Source organism: Arvicanthis niloticus, chromosome 2 (genome assembly GCF_011762505.2).
Source record: "Arvicanthis niloticus isolate mArvNil1 chromosome 2, mArvNil1.pat.X, whole genome shotgun sequence".
In the NCBI taxonomy this organism is placed as follows: domain Eukaryota; kingdom Metazoa; phylum Chordata; class Mammalia; order Rodentia; family Muridae; genus Arvicanthis; species Arvicanthis niloticus.
The window spans coordinates 132,799,614-132,821,188 of record NC_047659.1 but is presented as its reverse complement, the minus strand read 5'-3'; the positions used below and the strand labels follow the sequence as shown (position 1 = coordinate 132,821,188).

The 21,575-nt window shown below is 47.5% G+C and overlaps 1 protein-coding gene across 5 annotated transcripts; it reads right to left on the bottom strand.

Moving 5' to 3' along the window:
* Positions 1 to 1,150: 1,150 nt before the first annotated feature.
* On the bottom strand, positions 1,151 to 19,861 carry Ttpal (alpha tocopherol transfer protein like). Of its 5 annotated transcripts, none has more exons than XM_034495406.2 (5): positions 19,708 to 19,861; positions 14,397 to 14,862; positions 10,248 to 10,441; positions 8,336 to 8,446; positions 1,151 to 4,833 (listed from the first exon to the last, which is right to left on the bottom strand). In XM_034495406.2, exons 2-5 carry the CDS (start codon positions 14,842 to 14,844, stop codon positions 4,555 to 4,557), a joined length of 1,032 nt encoding a protein of 343 aa, XP_034351297.1. In that variant the 5' UTR covers positions 14,845 to 14,862; positions 19,708 to 19,861; the 3' UTR covers positions 1,151 to 4,554. The 5 variants fall into 5 exon arrangements, with proteins under 5 accessions (XP_034351297.1, XP_034351296.1, XP_076786308.1 ...); XM_034495405.2 differs by having other exon boundaries at positions 14,397 to 14,859; positions 19,708 to 19,852; XM_076930193.1 differs by having other exon boundaries at positions 10,266 to 10,441; positions 14,397 to 14,859; positions 19,708 to 19,852.
* Positions 19,862 to 21,575: the final 1,714 nt, after the last annotated feature.

Genomic DNA, 21,575 nt, shown 5'->3' with positions numbered 1-21,575 from the left:
GAATCAGACACTTTAGAGAGAACAATTTGGAGTAACAGAGAATCAGACACTTCATTGAGTACAACTAGGAACTAGGAACTCAAGACTTGGGACTTGGACTAGGAAGAGAGACTGAAGAATAAACAGGATTCAATCACACTCTGTCTGGTCTCCATTCTTCGAGTCCGTCCTCACTTTCTCTCTTGCTGAACCCCGACCCGAGGACCGGAGCAGCAGCTTGGGCTGGAATACAGTGGCCGCCCAAACGCGGTGCAGCTGGGGCCTCAACATTTTGCTCAGGCCGAGACAGACCCCAGCACAGGAGTGTGGATGCAGGATTGTAAATTCAGTAGCATGTTTGGTTAATGTATCAGGTTTGGATCTGATTGGACTACATAAGACCCTGTCTTAAAAAAAAACCCAGTTAACACAAAAAACCACCCCCTCCAAATATACTTACACATCTGTACATTTTTCCAGAAAACAAGCCAATTTCTGATACTTTTTAATTTTTTTAAGGAATCGAGTCTCACTTCTTAAAGCCTTTTGACTAAGATCAAATGGCTTGATGGTGGTCTGGCTCTTGTCCAGTCTAACCCCAAACCTCAGCCTCAGCTAGAATAGCAGGGACTAAGGCATATGCCAGTTTATTTGGCTCAGTTTCTCTGATTCTTCCCTCTCTGTTCTCACAGGGATTGTTTACATGAGTGTAAAGAGAGATGTGTGCCACTAAATTCTTATCATGTCCTTCTGATGCAGGTAATTTACATATGTGGGCCCCACTTTCCTCAAGGGGGCAATACACTTTATTCATGGTGTCCAAAGATTTAAATGAGATTATGTTCTGTGTACTTGGCACACATGCCCAGCCCATAGGAGCTCTTTTGGAACGATTAATTTGCATTAGAAGGATTCAGTCCAGAGAAATACCTGTCTTGAGAACTGAAAAATGTGTATTTCTCTACCACTGAGTGAAGCCAAGTGTATTTCTCTTCATACATAGCTGGTGTCGTGATCTTCAGTGGCAACTAGTGCCTGTCACAATGCCCCTTCCAACCTCATCTACAGGGCTCAAAGCTGCCCTCAGGCCCATAGTTAGGAAACCTTTGTCTATTCAGGTCATCAGGACTACATAGTGAGACTCTGTCTCAAGAACAAAACCACAATACACTCAGCTTTACAGGGATTTTTATTTTGGAGATCAAGTCATGCATACTAAAATTACATATTTTTACCATTTAGAAAAATGCACTAGAAAAATAAACTTTTTGTCAAAACACTGAAGTAGGTGAATCCACCATATGTGCCTATACTCAAAGCCAAACTGAATTTAAGTTTGAAGTAAGGAATGTGACCAGGGGCTAAAATGGTGGCCTAGATTGGTCAGGAAAATAGCCCAGCTCCCACCCATCAGAGAGGGTATCGGAGGTCTTGGCCACTGAGAAGTTTCAAGTATTTTTTTTACCTATTGGGTTCCTATGTAATATGCCAAACAGCTGAGGCACATCCACAAGAATCCAAAGTGGCTACCACTAACTGCCTGATGGGAAAATGTTGAAAACATAGACATAGGGCCCCAGGTAATTGAAAACCAGTAAATCTGGTCACAAAGCAGTAAATGTGACTCCACCTGCAAATCCCACTGGACCTTCCTGTGGAGCAAGTTCCCATTGAGAAGAAACATTTGATGGTGCTTCTTGCATTTGAAGTTGAGCATTTCCGAGGCAGGAGAGCAGAGAAAGCAGATTTACAAACTGAGCAGATCAAGTACTGAGAAGCCTTACCAGGGTGTCTCCCGACTACCCATGTATCTGGTGTTCCTGCCTGACATGACCACAGCACAACTATCCTTACATCAACTGAGTTATAGGTTTCCTTCCTAAAGGAGGTGCCGTGAGAAAACCCTTGATGAGGTATTATAATACCACCGCAGCAGTGTAGCTGTTGCCGCCCAACTGAAAAAGCAAGTTCCATGAGTAATCTCAAGGATGAAATGACATCTACCCAAATTACCTGCTAGGTAATAAAGCCGTTTCAGATATTCAGAGGGAATGGCTCCAGTCCCTCCAACTCAGAAGAAACTGCACCCTAACCTGAGGTGCTTACAAGCCGAGGGTCAAGTATGAGCAGTCCAAACCCACCTGGAGAAAGCCAAGGTTTGTGAAGCCAGCACTTCTGGCTGTTTCTGTAGATTTTATCTGTATTTCTGCAGAATACGTACATTTCTAGGAAGCTGAACTGAACTCTGTAGGGGACTTGAGAAAGAGAAGACAACTGTATTCCTAAACTAGGACATTTCAGCACCAAGCAGAATAGAGTGTTCTTATGGCCAGAGGCTCAGAACAGGATTCAGAGTTCAGCATACAAGCCCCTGTCCAGCACTCAGGGTGTTAATGTTCCATCCCTTTCTCTTCAATTCCACATGACCTTGAATTTAGGAAAAGCTGGTTTCCAGCTGTCTGAAATGTCTAGCACTTTACCCTAAAGTCAGATACTTCCAGGCTCTTGCTCAAGTGCTGGCTCCACCAGTGTGCTCCCCTCAGCTGAGGCCTGCTGCACCCCTGCTGCTCAACAGCCGAGTTGCTTTATTTTACACCAGGAGGTCCTGGTCTCTCAGCCAGCTTCAAAGCTGAGGTGCCAAGACAGGTCTCTAGAGTCCACAAGCAGCAGTAGGGACATAGCAGACCCAGACTCCTTAGAGGCTTGACGGAATGGCTCCCTCTTGGCCTAACCAGAAAGGCCTGGCAAACAGGCAACATTTCTGCTCTGAGATTTCTCCCCAAGAGTCTGGTTGTCCGTTTGTTAAGTCAAGGAGACCAAGAACTAGCTACTGATGTGACACGATTAAATTTAGGGAACCTGGTAGGACTGAGGGATTCATCTTTTCCTTTGTTTTTTCCTTCTGCTTTCTCCCAAACCACCTAAGCAAGCTTCTAATAAGACTCTCCCATCAAGACTGCTGGGAGCCATCTTGGGTCTTTTCAGGTGTCTAGGTGGCCAGGAGCTAAACCACATAGCAGAAACTCAGCAGCAGATGGTCTCAATGGCGGTCAGGAGGGGTGACTGGTGCTAAAACTCGGCCAGGGCCTAAAAGCTTAACAACTAGCATCTATGGTGAAAAGAATGTTCCCCGGAAGTGGCATTATTGAGGTAAGTTTCCATAAAGAGCTTCTGCAGACATTTTGGGAAATGTTAAGAACCAACTGACCTCTGATCTCCAAGCACTGTATGAAAGCTATATGCAATGCCTGCTTAGTCTAGGAGATGCACAACCAATGGTACTTGACACATAATTACCAAAGGGAACAAGTCAAAAGCTGGGAGATAAATCACCTCACTCAGTGCTTGAGTTAAAGCTAAAATCTTGTCAGGTGTCTATAATACCCAAATGCAGAGCTAGCATTCTGGCCAGCTGGTCCTCCCACACTAGACAAACACTGCAGTGTGCTTGGGAGGGCAGGGCCCACAGGTGAACCAGCAATAACCTGCCCCTGTATGTTTCCAGGGACAAAGACTGAAAGAGCCCAAATGTGGCAGTTACTGTGGGTGTTTCTAATGCAGTGTGGAAGGAGTTGGCACAGCATCTGGTCGGCCTCACCAAAGCCATCCCTCTCAAGTTTACCCATCATTCTGTAACAGCAGTTGGTTACCACCAACTCCCAGGACCTACTAATTTCTTTAAAGGCAGGGCCAAATGATGATATTCCTTTACATAAGGCTTGTGTACACAGACAAAACAAACACAGAGACCCACCCACCCCTAGGTGGTCATCTTTCCAAGCAGAAACCTAACAAACAACTTGAGCAGCCCCAACGGCCCTCATTCCATGTAGCCTCACTTAGAGACGACAGCTGAGGCTCACGTCTGTGCAGACACACCTGACCCCTAGTCAAATGCTTTTTAGCCAGTCCTGGAATCCAGTATTTTATGTTGACCTGTGTGAGTCCATGGAGAACCGGACCTAAGGCTTTACAGGTTTGGGAAAAGTTTCTATTGCAAGATATAACCCTGGAATTCCAGGGATGCTGTGAGGCCTCTGGCTTCCAAATTCGATCTTTAAGTACTGCCCGGGCCTGGGGTTTACCACTCAGTTAACAGTGCTTCCCAGCCCCAGCAGTGACAACTGGGGCCTGAACCTTGAACTTTGCTGATGAGCAGCAGAGGTCCACACCTAGGGTTTATGGGAAAGAGACTCAAAAGTTTCACATGTGGCCACCTTTCAGGTTGACAATTGTTTCAGAGTCCTGATCAATCACGTTATCTTCTCCTATTCTTTTCAGAGTGACTTTGACCCTTGTTCTTTCCAAGATGCATAAGAGAGATAGAGCTCTCTTATGCAGAGTAACAGTTGCAAACAGAGTACAAACATCTGGGAATCGCCAGGGCAATTTCCATGTTTTCCCTGGAAAAACCCAGGTAGTCAAAGGTCTGCCTGTGGTGTGCACGCTTTAAATCTCTACAGGAGATTTAAGCTCCAAGCAGCTGCACAGCGATGGAGCAAGGGCCTGGCATCTTCAGCCTGTGCATGTCTAAGGAAGGAAGGAAGTGCACATGGTGACTCTCCTGGAAGAGTACTAATAGCAGGAGTAGAGCTGGGACTTCACGGCTCGCATGGAGTCGTCACACTGTGCATCTGAGATCAGCCCTTCAGGTAGTAGGGGCTGGCCCAGGAGACTGTCGCAGGCAGGCATAGGCTGGCAGAACTCTTTCACAAAATCCTCCTCTGAGGCCAGCAGCACCGCGTTCCAGGAGGCAGTGTCCAGCTCTCCAGCTGTGCCCCCATACTCCTTGGGAAGGATATTCCGTGGAAGGTTTGTGTGGAGAGAGTTCAGGTTAGATCCATGGAGGAAGAACTAAAACAGAACGGTATAAAAGGTAGTCAGCAGCCGGACAGTGGTGGCGCACGCCTTTAATCCTAGCACTTGGGAGGCAGAGGCAGGCGGATTTCTGAGTTTGAGGCCAGCCTGGTCTACAGAGTGAGTTCCAGGACAGCCAGGGCTACACAGAGAAACCCTGTCTCTAAAAACAAAAAAAAAAAAAAAAAAAAAAAAAGGTAGTCAGCAGCTGTGATCACAGGCACAAGATCGGGCCTTTCAACATGCCATCATGGGGTTTGGGGAACATGAGGCCTGCTCCTTCCTTGAGGAGACATTTTCTTCAGTGTTATAGCCATTTATGTGCCCAAATTCCTGTAAATGGCCCTTTATTCAGGACATTGTAAATAACCCTAAATAAACTTATTGGATCACTAACACAGACAAAACAGACATGGAAGTAGAAGAGGGATGTAGAGAGTGAGGAGGACAAGCTGGCCACAGGGAATGACAATGACATCATGCAGCTGAGGATCATATTAACACGTCAATTGTGCTGGGTTTTTGTCAACTTGATACAAGCTAGAATCACACGAGAAGGGAGAACCTCAACTGAGGAAAAGCCCCTATCAGACTGGCCTGTGGGACGTTTTCCCAGCCCTGTGAAGGTGGTTCTGGGTATAAAATGGCGAATAGGGTAAGTAAGCTTTAAGGAACAAGCCAGTCAGCAGCATCCCCCCAGTCTCTGGTTCAGTTCTTCCCTCATGTGCCTGTCTTGGGGTCTTGCCCTGAACTTCCTGCCTTGGCTTCCCTCAGTGGACTGTGCTCAGGGATATGGAAGCCAAGGTTATGGGTTTATTACAGTATTAGAAACCTAAGATACTAATAAAAACACTTTCTAAGCACAGACACACACATGCTGGGGGAATCGGTAATGAATCAATCTCCCTGTGGCTCAAACATGTGCTCAAACATGTGCTCAAACATGTGCTGAATGATAAAGGCTCCTCTGCCCCAGGTGCCTGTAACATTTTTTTTTTTTTTTTTTTTTTTTTTTTTGGTTTTTCGAGACAGGGTTTCTCTGTGTAGCCCTGGCTGTCCTGGAACTCACTCTGTAGACCAGGCTGGCCTCGAACTCAGAAATCCGCCTGCCTCTGCCTCCCAAGTGCTGGGATTAAAGGCGTGCGCCACCACCGCCAGGCTTGCCTGTAACATCTTAATCCCCCACTGCACACCCCACTGAGTGGACCGTCAGTCCAGCCATGACACAACTACCACCCGACCAGTCCTGTGCCACCATCATTTCTCAGAGCCTCCCATCAGCCTTCTACTTGGCCTCTCAAGCTGGAGCCTTGACCCAGAACAGTATGGCTGTTCAGTATGGCTCAGGTAATGTCACTGTATGTACAGTCTTATTGTGGGGCCACCAGGCCTGTCACAGACAGGCCCTTTAGTTTCTCAGGCTTCACCCATCAGTCTCCCTACCACTTAGCCCTGGCCACACCAGCTTCCTACCTGCTCTTCCAGCATGCTGGGCATCCCTCCTGTGCCTCTGCGTTATACTGTGTTGGTCTCCCAGTTGCTGTATGGCTTACTCTCATCTCACAAGTCTCAATGGCACCAGCTCTCACTACCCAACAAGTGCACAAGCCCTTCATCTTACTATTACTCCATTCTCTGGAGCATCTTTCCCGAGTGTGAGGATCTTTGGGCAGGGATTTAGGCCTGCTCTTCCGTGTTTCATACCATCTAGAAGTTGGTTGATTACACTTTTGAATGAGTGAGCCCTGAAGGGAATACATGAGCAGCATGGGGACCACAGAAGAGGATTTCAAAGATGCAACCTGTCTGCAGATAGAGTCTTTAGGAGCTGTGATGGGTACTGTGAACTGTCACAGTGACTGAATTCCTTGGTAGACTGGACTCTGGGCATGCCTGTGAGGGATTATCTTTATTAGGTCAATTGAGGTGAGAGCTGGATCCTGGTCTGCATAAAATGGAGAGAGCAAGCCCTGGCTTCTCACTGTGGATGCAACTCAACCAGTTACTTCAAGCTACTGTCAACAAACCCTTTGTCCCTTAAGTGGCTTTTGTTGGGTGTTTATCATAGCACAGAAAGATAGGACAGGAACCAACAGGGGCTCACACCCAGCCAGAACTTCTCAAGTCTTAACAGCAAAATTACCAAGGAGACTTAAAAACCACTCACACCAGGTGCCACCCCACTCTGCTAACGGGAAGGGCCTGGGAATCTGAACTCAGATTCTAAGTTTTAGCTCTTACAGTCTTGAGATGATCTATTTCTGTATGCTTCTTTTTGAAAAGATATGAAAGCGGGCTGGAGAGATGGCTCAGAAACGAAGAGCGTCTACTGCTCTTCCAGAGGACCTGAGTTCCACTCATAGCATCCACTTCAGGCGGCTCACAACAGGCATGCAAATCCAATTCCAGGGGAATCCAATGCTCTCTTCTCAGAAGAGAGCTCGCACACACACACACACACACACACACACACACACACACACACACATTAAAATTAAGAGATCTTTAAAGCTGGGCAGTGGTGGCTCACACCTTTAATCCCAGCACTTGGGAGGCAGAGGCAGGTGGATTTCTGAATTCGAAGCCAGCCTGGTCTACAGAGTGAGTTCCAGGACAGCCAGGCTTACACAGAGAAACCCTGTCTCAAAAAACAAACAAACAAACAAACAAACAAAAAGCCCCCAAAACAAAAACAAAAAAAAGGAGAGAGATCTTTAAAAACATAAGACCAAGTGTGAAAGTGAACCCAGTGTTTGGAGTGACCTCAATGTCTCTGAGTGGGAAGGAGAATAAAGACACCAACCACATTTCCATCAGTGGTCCTGAGAGAGATGGACAGAGGAGGGGCCCGTGTGGCTCAGAAAGGAAGACTCTTCTTTAAGTGTCATCTAGGGCTGGCTGCGGAGTATGGTAGATCACTCACCAAGCAGGCATGAGACTAAGAGTTAGCAATGATCGACTGGATCCATCAATCCAGCTGCTTTGTGAGCTACTCTTTCCTTTTTCTAGTCCCTCTTACACATAAAATACAATCCTGGATAAGCCAGGAGACCAGGAAGTCTCAGTAGATTAGATAGCAGAGAGGCAGTCTAAGATAAAAATCCCATCTTCATCCTGGGCTACATGAGGCTCCATTGTAAACACAACATCCTGGTCCTGTTCACCCTATTCTTACCAGTTCCATCTTCCCCAGAGAAAAAGGATGGAACATGTTTATCTGTACCATATGCTTTCCAAATTAGTTTCTGGACAAAAATGTTGTTATTCTAGGTGTCACAAATAAATCAGGTGAGGAAAAAAAAATTGAGGGAATTTTGTTGTTGTTGTTTTGTTTTTCGAGACAGGGTTTCTCTGTGTAGCCCTGGCTGTCCTGGAACTCACTCTGTAGACCAGGCTGGCCTCAAACTCAGAAATCCACCTGCCTCTGCCTCCCAAGTGCTGGGAGAGGGAATTTTTTTTTTTTTTTTTTAAAGTATCACGTATAAAGGATGTCACTTACCCTGTTTGCAATTTTCTCCTTGAGAAATGGTTTTATGATGGCAAAAATGCCCTTAAATATCCGAGGTTCGTTCACTACGTGAACTGCTTTTATTCGAATGGGGAAGCCATCCTGTGTGGGGGAAGAGCACCTTGTTAGAACATCCCTAATATCTATATACCATCCCCTCCGCAGCTCCCCTTCCCATCTAAACCATAATAGGCCCAGCGACAATCTGGTCTGACTCTCACTGCCTCCTCAGAGCCAGCCCTGGTCTGAACAGACAGGAAGATAAATCGTGAGAAGGTCTGGGTCAGAAGAGCTAGGCAAAGGGGTGGGGAGCCGCTCTCATAGAAGCAAGCAAAGGCCCAGGTTCACAGAGGAAGAGCTGGAAAACAATAGCCCTCCCAGGTCGGAGCTGCCCCAAGCCCATTCCCCAGGGTGTGTCAGACATGGTGTGAAGCAGGGCTGCTTGGGAACACTACGTGAGCCGGAGGGATCTGGTGACCTACACAGTCAGATACATTTCCTTAGCCTCTCTGGGTGGCTCAAGCTTGCAATCACAGCTATGCAGGAAGCCAAGGTGGGAGGGTTATGAGTTCAAGGCCTGCTTAGAATACAGAGTATGGTGGTTTGAATGAGATGTCCCCCATAGGCTTGGGCAACTCATCACTTGGTCCCACTTGGTGGCTCTGTTTGAGAAGTTGAGAAGTGGCCTCCTGGAGGAAGCATGGCCCTGGGGATAGGTTTTGAGAGCACACAACCCCACACTATTCTTGCTCTCTGATTTGTTCTTTCAGCTTCTTGTCCGGCTACAAGGTTTGATCCTTGATACAAGGATTCCCTGCTATCACTGACTCTTATCTCTCTGGAGCCAAATGAGAAATAAACTTCTTTTCCTGTAAGCTGCCTTGGTCATGGTATCTTATCATCACAACAAAAAAGTAAATAATATACAGAATAATTCAAGGCTAGCCTAGGCTCCTTGGGGAAACTCTGTCTCAAAATAAAAAGTGGGTGTTTGTTTTTAAATGGCTGGACTGTGGCTCCAGTCCAGCCATTGCCTAACATGCAGAGCTCTAGGTCTATTCAAAAAAGAAATGCTTTGGGCTGGAGAGATGGCTCAGTGGTTAAGAGCATTGACTGCTCTTCCAGAGGTCCTGAGTTCAATTCCCAGCAACCACACGGTGGCTCACAATCATCTGTGATGGAATCTGATGCCCTCTTCTGCTGTGTCTGAAGATAGCTACAGTGTACTCATACAAATAAAATAAATAAATCTTTAGTTTAAAAAAAAAGAAAGAAAAATGGTAGAAGCTAAGGAAGATCAGACATTCAAATTTACAGTGGTGGAGCTATGAGGCAGGAAGATCAGGTCAATCTTTGGCTATATATCAAGTTTGAGGCCAGCCTGGACTACAAGAAATTCTGTCTCAAAAAAAAAAACAAAATAAAATGATGACCAAAATACAGAAGTGGTCTGTTTAAGTGAGTCAACTCACAGCAGGGGCCTGGACTCTGTGGACCCAGGGAAGGGCAGCTGAGCCTCGGGCACCTCACAACTCACAAGAGGCAGCACCCACGGGGCAGCCCAGTGAACAAGAGCTCAGCCTTCCATAACTGTGGCACATGGAGCAGGGATGTGCATGTATGTTCTCTAGGTCTCAGCTGCCATATCCATCAAAAAGGAAAATCAATTCTTGCCTGCCTCACTGTGTTCCATGAAGGACTGATCTGTAATGACAGCACAGGGCTCTGTGAACCGTTAAGCACAGATAAGAAGTTCCTTCTGCAGGCACAAAGAACTGAAGTTACTCTCACTGCCTGTGGAAGGTCGGGTCTGTGTAGTCCTCCATGAGATGGTAGTAAGTGGACAGGGCTGAGGGGAAAGCAGAGCCCCACGGCAGGGGCATGTGGTGACCAGGGGCCATACCTGAAGGATGCCAATCACCTTTTTGGCTATAAAAGGCCCAAAATGAGATGCTTTTGATAAGCTCACTCCCTTGTAGTCGGCCAGGATTACGATCCCGTTCACCTGGGTCTCCTCGGACTGAATGAGTTTTTCTAATGTCAAGTATACGGCTCGGATGTTCTCGGTAATGGGGTAGTTGCTCGGTATCCATCTGTCTGGGGTTACAAGAGATGGACAGTGTTACAGAATGAATACAGACAAGCGCTCAGAGAAAGACGAGTCTTCAGCTCTGCAATGGAAGAGAATGGTACTCCGCACCATGGTCCTGCCCGGCAGCTGGCATCTGGGGCTAAAAGCCCCGATGGCTCTAGAGGTTAAAAGCCTGGGCTGTGAAGTCAGACGTGGCAACCTCCGACCTTTACTAGCTGTGTGACCTTAGGCAAGATGCTTCAGCACTCTGAGCCTCTGTCGCTTAGTAAACAGGTAAGGACACCTGCCCTCCTGGCCACCTCTGCTTCCTACTATCAAGTGCTATTACATCACCACAATGACTGTTCATTCTGGACACACAAGTTGCACAGAACTGACTTGACTGACGACTCCAGGGTGGGTGAGAGATGGGGACTGGCTGGCCGAGCTGGTGTGACACTCTTGCTAGGTCACACAGAGCCAGACTTAATCTAGGGTGTGGTTCTTGGGAAGGGGAAGCTCTCCTCCCTCTCACAGCAGTGATGCTGCAGGATCTGAAATCCAGGGCCCATGAAGGCCTGAGCTGCTCTGACAACGAAGCCCAAGCCAAGGCTGGCAAAGGTGGAATCACCTCTCGAGTCCAGTCCCCCCAAGTCTAACCGAACCCAGATGTTGCCTGAGTAAAGGAGTTCTCGTTTCAAGTGGTCCAAGCTGGCTTTCAGGCATTTGTCATTTGCCACATAAAGAGTGAGCCCCCATTCATGCACACTTCTGGCAGTGTGGCAGGATGGAGCACAGCCATGTTCTACAAGGCCTCTCCTCAAACTCCTCCTTGCAGAATGCATGCTTCATTAATATTTGCATATTTAATGATTCCTCTCTTTGGGAAAAGGGGTGGCACAACAATGGTATTGTTGACTCTCAGTCACTACTTTTCTGGCTGGGATGAGGGGGTTGAGACAGTCTTACTCTGTAGCCCAGGCTGCCCTTGAACTTTCAGTATGCCTTCTGAGTGTTGGGCTAACCGCCATGGGCCGCCATGCCCAGCTGGTGCCTACTATTGTCAAGAAAATCCTTACCAAGACCTTATGACAGGGGCTGTGGCTCATGCCTGCACCCTCAGCTCTTGGGAGAAGTTCAGGTCTTCTTCAGCTACATAGAAAGTTAAGGGCCAGCCTGGGCTACATGAGACCCTGTCTCAAAAAAAAAAAATCACCCCTAAATGCTGGGGAGGGGTCCCCAGTCCTCAATTATGTGGCCACTGGTAAGATCCCCATGCTCAGGTAAATAATCCCCAACCTATGCTCTTGATATAAGCAACTCTACTGAAATGCAGCAGGCTCTTCCCACCCACCCATTCCCTGAGGGGGTGGGGGCCGGTGGGGGTGGGCACGAGCACTGAGGGCTTCTTGGGAAGAAGGAGCTTGGGGGAATTCAGAGGGAGGGGTAATAGAGGAGAATGGGAGATTATGATCAAAGTAAATATATATATATATATATATATATATATATATATATATGAAATCATAGAATACATTAATAAACAAAAGTTCACTTTGCTAGCAGTGGATATTTAATGTGCACAAAATAATTTTCTTTTTAAAAATGTTTTTGGGTATGTGTATATAATACATGCACCCAATTATGTGTAAGGGGACACACGTGCTATAGAGCATGTACGGGAAGGAGTCAGAACACATTCCTGGATTGACACTTTCCACTTTTACTTGGGTTCTAGGGATCTGAATCAGGCCTGTGGGGGCAAGTGCTCTTACCTACTGAGCTCTCTCACCTGCCCTATGCAGAATTCTCATAACCAATCTTTGCCAAACTTGGTGATTAATGTTCATGTGAATTAAGCCTGCTCTATGTAGCATAGAATCTTTTGATCACATCTATCTCAAAAACACTTAGAAAAAGGCAAAGTGGAGCCCGTCACTACAACTTCACAGGGAGGCTTCTCCCGAAGAAGGCGGGGCAGCAGGGAGAAGTCCAGACCTCATCCAAACACAAGGACAGAAGTCATCTCATAAGCTTAGCTACGAGCCAGGAGGAGGCTCGGCCAGCAAGGTGCATCTGACCATCTGATAACACTTTTATGAGGTGAGCTCACAGCAGCAGGACAAAGCTTGCTGGCTGTTTTCTAGGTCTCTTGGTGCTCAGAAATCTGCACTGCTTATTTTAAAATAAACACCTAATTTCGGAAAGTGCCTAGCACAGCAGGTAAAGCGCTCCAGCTGTCTGGCACATGGTACGGGAAGAGAAGGGTCTAGACTGTAGGGATTGTTTATAAAAGGCTACAAGGACATGAGAGGCTTCCAGGAGGGAAACCTGGGGGCAGCTATTCAGCAAACACCCTTCAGGTGACTGCAGGCAGAGGCTGCCAGCGTGCTCACTGCGTGGCCTGCTTAGGAGGGGTGCTGTCATCTAACGCTCATCTCTCCTGGGTGTTGCAATGAAGGGAGCCGCAGGCTGTGAGTGGAGTGAAGGCCCCTGCCTCAACTGCCCGGGTGCCCAGGAGACAGAGTTAGGAATCACAAGGCTGGAGTTCACTGGCTAAAACATTCTACATTTTCCCTCTTTTACATTTTTTCTCTTAGGGTCACAATTTTAAATGTTCTTCCCTTGCTGTAAATGACTGCCAAAGACCTGAGAAGAGCCGACAGATGGGGCAGGACCATGCTTTTCTTTCCTGATACCTAAGTGGCCACCTCCAGTCTACTGTTTGAACAGTGCCGTCAGTGGGTCAGAAAGAGGAATAAGCAGATGTGGTGATGCTTACTTATCTCTGAGTCTACCACAGGTCTCTGTGGAATGTTAAAAAGATGTATTGTTCTTTTTTTTTTTTTTTAAAGTTGGGCAAATGCTTTTCCCAGCATTGGGGAGGCAGAAGCAGGAATATCTCTAAGTTTGAGGTCAGCTTGTTCTAAATAGCAACTTCCAGGAAAGCTAGGGCTACATAGAAAACACTCATCTCAATAAGTAAGTAAGGAGAGGGAGGGAGAGAGACAGAGAGAGAGAGACAGACAGACAGACAGACAGAGACAGAGACAGAGACAGAGACAGACAGAGACAGACAGAGAGAGAAGAAAAAGATGTGGCTTTTAAAAAGGAAGCTACACCAAGAACCACTATGAAGTGCTGGTATCAGCAAATGAATCAAGGGGTTTTGGTCATAGCTCAGTGGTACAGTCCTATCCAGCAGGTGTGAGCCAGGGTTACTCCCAACACTGAAAAAAAAAAAAAAGGTAAAAATAAAGTGAATTCTGTCGAGGTTTAACCCAACAGAGGAGAGGAGGGGGAGGGAGGCAGAGAACAAGCGTCTTTCCAGGCTTCTGCCCAGCCCACACCGGCTCACTCAGACCTGTACTCAGCCCACTCAGAGGAGGCGCTGGGAGGGGTTGGGCAACTGTGCCTGCATCTGTGACCAAGATTCCTGAGCCTACCGCACTCTCTTTTGGAAATCTGAGTTTGCACTGACAGAAGCTCACTCGGAAGCCAGGTGGCCTGAGAGCTGACAGGGGCCAGATTTTACTTTGCCGCCCTTTGGAGGAAAAGTATGAAGAAGCTATCTGTGCCAAGCACAGACAGGGCTGGAGGCCTGTGCCCTGGGGTCCATGTTCTGGTCATACTGGTGGCATCTTCGATTCGGTAGATCTGGGAGCTATTTCTGCCTCATTAAGTCAAGGCTTCCTTGTTGTCCTTAGGTAGTCTTGAGGATGGTTTTGCCATCTGTACTCAAAAGAGCTTTGAGGCCAGCCATGATGATATACACTTAAAATCTTAGCACTTGAGAGGTAGAGGCAAGAGGGTCAGAAGTACAAGATCATCCTCTGCTGCACGGTGAGTCTGAGATCAGCCTGGACTGTTTTAAAAAGCCAAAAGCAAAAAGAAAAGACCCTTCACTAAAACAAGGAAGTGGGGGACTATGAGAGGAAACAGGGTAAAGGACAGACCCATCCCAGAGACACTCCCAAATACCTGGTCGGATGCAGAGGACATGGCAGCCCCTGGGGTCCGTGTGGGGCAGCACCGTGAGAAATCCAGAGTTGAGAACGTCTTTCAGGGCTGATGGCCTCAGGTTGCTGAAGACCTCTGGCCAGCTCCGCCTGCAGCCATGGTAGTTGACCAGCAGCTGCAGGGCTCTGTCATAATCAAACTTTCGGGCCCTCAGAAAGCGCAATAGGAAGGCATCATCCAGCGAGGTACTCAGGTATGGGTATTCCTTCCGCACCATGTCTCGAAGGGCCTGCACATCCCGGAGTCTCCACTCGGGCTTCTCCTGAAGCTCTTCCCTGGCTTTGGTGACCAAGTCTTCTGTCAGTGAGCACACATAGCCAGGAGGTTCCGACGGAGGCGGTGGCAGCTCATTTTCGGAGAGTGAGGCCACAGAGGGGCTGGTTCTCAGAGAGTCACTTTCTTCTGACATTAGCTATCAGGGTCCCTGCTGACACACAGGCCACAAGTGAGGTTAAGAACATGAAGCATGAAGCCAGTGGTGGTGATGCATGCCTTTAATCCCGGCACTCAGGAGGCAGAGGCAGGAGGAGCTATATGAGTTCAAGGCCAGCCTGGTCTACAAGTGAGCTCTAGGATAACCACAGCTATTACACAGAGAAATCCTGCTGAGAGAGAGAGAAATAGAGAGACAGAGACAGAGACAGAGACAGACAGACAGAGACACAGAGAGAAACAGAGAGAACACGCACCTTTGGTTGATGGTGTGACAGGTAACTTTTGCCATACAACCCTAAGAACCACAGTCTGATCCCAAGAACCCACAGAAAGCTGAAAGAATTAACCCCATCTGTCTCTGTACCCTCTCCTTGGCATGTATGCATGTAATTTTTGAAGGTGAAGCATTGTTCACATGGAACCCCAGGAGGGGGAAATGGGGGACTGGGAGGTTTTTTGACGTTACCTCAGGGAGGTGAGTCCCTAGGAGGAATGATCACGATCTGAGTCACATGCCTAAGTCACATCCAACAGCTAAACACTATGTCTTCTTGGAAGAATCTAGAGGCTCAACTCATCATTACACAAATGTGAATGCAAACAAGCACCATTAAGATTCAAAGCCAGTACCAAAAAAGAGGGGAAAAAGTCTTAAATACTGGTGAGAATATAAATTGAACCCTTCTACAGAACAGTTTGTCAATACTGAAATTCAAAACTAGGCTGGATGATGGTCCAGTGAGCACTGTTTTGATCCCCAGTATCCACAGAAAAGCCAGGGAGAGCTGCCTGTGAGTCTGTAGCCTCAGTGCTTGGGGATGCATCGGGTAGAGACAGGAGGCTCCCTGAAGCCCATTGGCCAAGCAGACTGTGGAGCAAGTGAGCTCCAGGTTATTAGACTGTCTAAGCTGGAAGGCCAGCAAGACACCAAGCCTAACAATGGGAGTCTGATCTCGGGAACATACGTGGTGGAAGAAGAGAATTGGCTCCCACAAGTTGTCCTCTGATCTTCACATCCACACTGTGGCATAAACATGCCCCACCTTGTCCCATGCAAATTAATAATTGATAAAGAAAGACACCCAACACTGACATCATACATACACATACACACATACACACATACACACATACATACATACAGAGAGAGAGAGAGAGAGAGAGAGAGAGAGAGAGAGAGAGAGAGAAACTGATACAGACAGACACAGGTCTTCATGAATTGACATGGAGGAGGAAAAAGCCAGAATACAGAAAACAATCAGATTTGTGTGGAAGGAGATAAAAAATTTACCAACAGTTATCTTCAAGAAATAGATCTGAACAACTGGACATTTAAGAAAAATTTTTTAAAAACTATACTGGTTTTTATTTGTTTGTTTGTTTTGAGATTCACTATGTAGCTCAACATGATTTGGAACTTGTCAACCTCTCGTCTCAGCCTCTAGATGCTGGGATTACATGTATGTGACATCATGTTCAGCTTACTTGAATTTTATTTTTACAATGTAACTTACTACAGTGATCATGGAAATGTGTCAGATCTGCTGCTAAGGAAACAGAACCAAAGGGCCCAGCTGTTGTCTTTTCAGAGACACATTATCCACTTAAGGCCAGGCTTTGTACAAACACCCTTCAATTCTCCCAGCCAGTGAGTGACCAAGAGAGACATGTGTGGCTCCAAGAGGCAACTGCAGTTCAAGGTCTCTGTCCCTCTGGCTAGATTCTTCCTGCCTAAACCTCCTTCACAGGGGCCAGACCTGCATTACAGACTGAAGGTTCTTCCTTTGTCATCTGCCTTCCCTTTGCCTGTGTAGATACTCCAATAAACTCCACACACTGCCTGTCCGTCCATTGATACTAGGGCTTGCTTGATACTGGGAAAGCCTGCACTAACTCCCTACTGGATGGAAAACAAAGGAGGTATCCTGGGAATAAGCTAGCCGCAGGACTCCCTGGCTGCAAAACCTAAGCCTCTGTCCATGAGTGGACACTGATCTTCCATCTCATGCTCAACAAGGAAAGCAGGGCCATCTCAAAGATCTTGTACATACCTGTAACGCCCTGGCTAAACTCCTGGTCGACTGCAGCCAGTGGCCAAGCAGACCACTCCCTCCATATCTTAGGGTTGCAAGTTCCATCTCGAATTCCAACCTCTAGCCCCACCAGTTTCTTGCACGTGCTTCCAAAGGTATATCCTCATTCTGTGCATATTCTGGTCCCTCTCAATGATATGTTCCTCCTCCGGCTCTTCCCAACCCACATAGACTCACCCTAAGTCCTAAGTGGATGACACACATGCACCCAGCAAATATCAAATACTTATGATGTGCCAGGTTCTTTTCCAGGCACTGGGGTTGCAGACGTAAAGAAAAAAAAATCTGTTTCATTGTGCCAGTGGAGATGGGAGACATTTCTAACCAGAATAGCCAGTCCATTATCATGAAGAAGAAAAGCGGGAGGTGGGATCAGGTTTGCAGTTTTAAATAGTGCCGTCAGGGAAGGTTCCCCTAGTAACACTTGAGCAAAGATGAGAAGAGAGGATAAGCCAAACATATGATATGGACAGTTGAAGGTATCTGAAAATACCTGGCTTTTCTGAGAAGCAAGATGCCCAGTGTAGCTAGATTGAAGGAAGCAAGGTGAGAGAAAGCAGGTGGATTCAGAGGCCTATTGGGGGCCAGTGGCTAGGGTGCGTTAGGCCCGTGAGAACTTCAAATTTTTGTGCTGAAGTAAGGCAGAGCTGGTTTGACATGATCCAATTTCTACTTAAAAGGACAACTCTACCGTCTCAAGTATCCATGAAGGGTGAGAATTGGCTCACTTGCAGCCCCAGCCTGGCTACCTGCGTTCAAACCGTGGAAATGAACTTTCCAAAACTTATAAAACCCATGTAAAGGTGGAGGGAGAGAACCAACTCAAGGCTGACCTCTGACCTCCACGTGTGTGCCATGTCATGTACACCCACACATTCCAGAAAGTGCTAGTGAGAAGTAACTTTAATTTTTAAAATGAACTGCAGGGAAGTGATGATCTAGAGCAGTGGTTCTCACCCTTCCTAATGCTGCGACCCTTTAATACAGTTCATGTTGTGGTGATTCCCAATCATAAAAGTATTTCAATTGCTACTTCATAATTGTAATTTTGATAGTCATGAATCGTAATGTCACTATCTGTGTTTTCCAATGGTCTTTGTGATTCATGACCCACAGGTTGGGGACCACTAGTGTAGAAAGTTCACCAACAATCCAGGCTAGAGGAGACAGTGACATGCTGAAGTTGGCCTCCAAACTGTCTGAGCTGCCCGGGTATGAGCTCTGTGGACTAGCACATCTCCCATTCTTGACATGTGTGTAGGTAATCAGTGTGTGATACCTAGGTCTTGTTCATTAACCTGAATGTAGCACCTAAAAAGCTATTAAAACATATAGGCCCCACATCATAAATATTTTATTTTAATGCACCTTACAGAGGTGTGCAGAGCAAGGGATAGGACAATCCTGACCTCAGGGGATCCACCCTGGGCTGTTTCCATGGCAACCTGTTTCCAACAGGTAGGTGCCTGGAATCCCAGTTTGTTGCCTGAGATTGATTGCAGTGCCACAAGCTATAGAACTAGCTTCAAAGGCCCTCTCCTGTCTCTCCTTCCCTTGACAGGGAAGACAAACTAATAACCCACCATTCCTGAAATATCTCACACATCTGACATCCTCTGTATGAATGAATACTCCTCTCCATGTTAGCTGCCAACGGGACAACTCATCCATCTTCAAGGCCCAACTGTGATGTGATCTATTCTGTAAAGCCCTCCCCCCTCCTCCCCCCCCCCCCCCCCCCCCCCCCCGGCTTCCTCAGGGTGAGTTCCTCCAGGTTCCCACAGCACTGGGTTCCTATTTGTCGTCAGAAACGTTTGCTCCATGTCACCGATGTTTACAGGAAACCCTTCAGAGTCAGTTCCCACCCGTTCATTTGTCAAAGAATTCCTGCTCGTCTCCTGTACGTGTCAGGCACTGTGCTGACTGATGCTAGGGACACAGCAGAAAACAATAAAGCCTTGCTTCATGCAGCTTACATCACGGTGGACTGATGCAAAGAGGTCAGACATACTTGAGGGGTTTGCTTTGAATCAAGCTCCGCACTGTACATCAGTTTTCTTATTTCTTCCTGTGTGTTTGTTGCTGGAGATAAAACCCAGGGCCTTGCACATACAAGGCACCACTCTACCACTGAACTAAACATTTCACCATCCCAATACTGAGCGAGCTGATTGTCATCAGTTTCCACTTTACAAAGGAGGGAGCTGACCTCCTACAATGTGAATCGCAACAGGCCAGGGAACTTGCCTGTGGAGTCAACACAAGACCCAGTGCCGGCTCATGACAGCACCCAGTAAACATCAGGGGGAGTATGGCAAGCCCTGTCCACTGAGGCAGAGCGAAGAAGTGTCAAGCCCCACCCTGGCCTCATCATCTCTTTCACCTGCAGCTTCCTGTTGTATCCCCAAGGGCTCAGCTGTGGCTGTCAGCCTGGGGAACGACATGATGGACAAAAGATAAAGCCTGACATCCTCCCCACCTGGAGTCATCTCTTTCTCTCTCTCTCTCTGGAGCATTCCCTCTCGTCCACAACAACAGGAGGCAGGAAGCCATCTCTCTCGGAGCCCCAGAGACCTCCGAGCCGCTGACAGCGGTCCAAGGCCCCTACTTCCGGTCTTCGCCCCCTCCCCAGGTGTCCCCATTTCCTGGGGTCTCCCGCCCCTCTGGCCCACTTCCGGCGGTCTCGCCCTCTCCGGTCCCTATCTCTGGCCCCTCGGGGCACACACGGGCTCGTGGGCACTCACCAGCCCGGCGGCGGGCGGAGCGCGGGTCACGGCGGCAGGAGCCTCGGCTGGCAGCGCGTGCAGAACAGACCCGCACTCCCCAGCCGGCCGGCCCGGCCCTCGCGCCGGAAGTGACGTTTGAGTCGCGTGTAGGCGGTGCCCATCCGGGAGTGCGCATGAGTGAACTTTGCAGCGTTGGCTTGGGTCTTATCACCACCTGGTGGCCCGGGCTGTGTAGCTGAGTTGGGAATGTGGATGTGGGGGAAACTGAGGCCTGGGGGAGGAAAGCAGCTGCTTCCCTGGAACATACTGCCATATGCCTAGTGTTCTACATCATTTTCTCATTAAGTCGTCGTTTTTTTCCCCAAATCCCCCTGCTTTGTGACAGAGAAGTGGCAAAGAAACCAGCTTCAGAGCTAGACCTCAGGATTATCATTTTGCAGGACTACTCGGTCCTCAGCTGACATCTGGACTGGCTGCCTGTTGTCAGTATGCCATCAGCTAAGCCACTTTGGCCAAGTGCCCTAGCCTTCTGGCCTCAATTTCTTCATGAATAACACGATTCTGGCCTTGGACCCTGACTCAGAAACTAACTAATTTCTGTTGTGGGGCTCACAATGTTGTCTCCAGACAACAGTAGTTTCAAAGGGAGTTACTAGCTCCACGCCTGGCCCGTTAACTACCCTCATCGCACATACCCATGGTTTGTGCAACTGTACTTTAGGGGCAAATCTCTGAGATTCCTCTCTCAGGTAGAATAAGGACAACAGACCATTTCTAGAGAGAAATTCCATCTGTCCAAGAGAATGTCAGATTCAAAGGAATGACCTTAAGTTCCCTCATCCTTACCATACGGTACGGCTAAGTGGGGTCCTAGAGTGGTGGGAAGTGACCTTCAGGGACATAAGGACACGTGGATTTTGCCAGATGTCAAACTGCATATGTGGGAAGAGTGTGAGGTAGAATCCTGGGAATCCTGAATTGTGTTGAAAGAGTTAAAAATTTTTAAACCTTCCACAGATGGAGTCAAGAGTGCAGATCAGCTTGTTCTGCGTTTTGGGTCCTAGGAAACTAGCTATCCACAAGACAAAATAGATGATAGATTGAATAGAGTTCAGAGCTGGGAGTTCAAGACAGTATGACCAAGCGCTATGGGTACCAGGAACTAATAGGGTTTGAGCTGAGAGTTCTCAGCGTGCCCATACATCCTGGATACCAGGAACTTGGCTGATTACGTATAGGCTCTTAGAGAATAGCCTGTTCCTTGTGCCCTGTCACAAACTGAATAATGGGCTGGGACTTTCCACAGGTACTCTCCAATAGCCCTCCCTTACCCCCCCCCCCAGTTGTGGTTTTGGGCTTTAAATTCTCTCTGTCTCCAAAGCCCTGGGGTCAGACCTCATTGCCCCTTCATGGGCTACAGGTCTTGACTTCAGTATACTGATTAAAATATGCCTCTTGCTGATTACATCAAGTTTGGTGTCTTACAGTTAATGGGTGGCCGCAAATTCCCGAGGCTTGGGTGAGGTCCTCCATTCGTGGTGGTCTTACAGTGTTTATCTGTTTTTGTTTGTTTTTAATAGAGCGTGTCTCTGTAGATGAGGCTGGCCCCCAACTCATGACTCTTGTGCTTTTGTCTCCTGAGACAGTAAGTGTGTGCCACCAACCCAGGTTACAAGCCATGAGACTAACAATCCTCGGTTCTCTCCAGTCCCCAACTTGTAGGCTGCTAAATAAAATATAGAACACTCAGTTAAATTTGAATTTCAGATAAACAAAGGTCTATTTTTAAGACTAGGTGCCTTATGTAACATTTGGGACACATACTTTAGAAATGTTTGTTTCTCAGTAACTCACATTTAAATAGGTGTCCTGTTGCTCCTCTGGCC

Bases quoted from the DNA above. Each gene is read 5' to 3' on its own strand.
- Ttpal (XM_034495406.2), bottom strand. From the start codon at position 14,844: ATGTCAGAAGAAAGTGACTCTCTGAGAACCAGCCCCTCTGTGGCCTCA. The intron at 10,442-14,396 runs GTATTTGGGAGT...TTGTAACCCCAG, and splicing joins TGTCCTCTGCATCCGACCAG to ACAGATGGATACCGAGCAAC. The intron at 8,447-10,247 runs GTATGGCCCCTG...TCCCCCACACAG, and splicing joins AGGTGATTGGCATCCTTCAG to GATGGCTTCCCCATTCGAAT.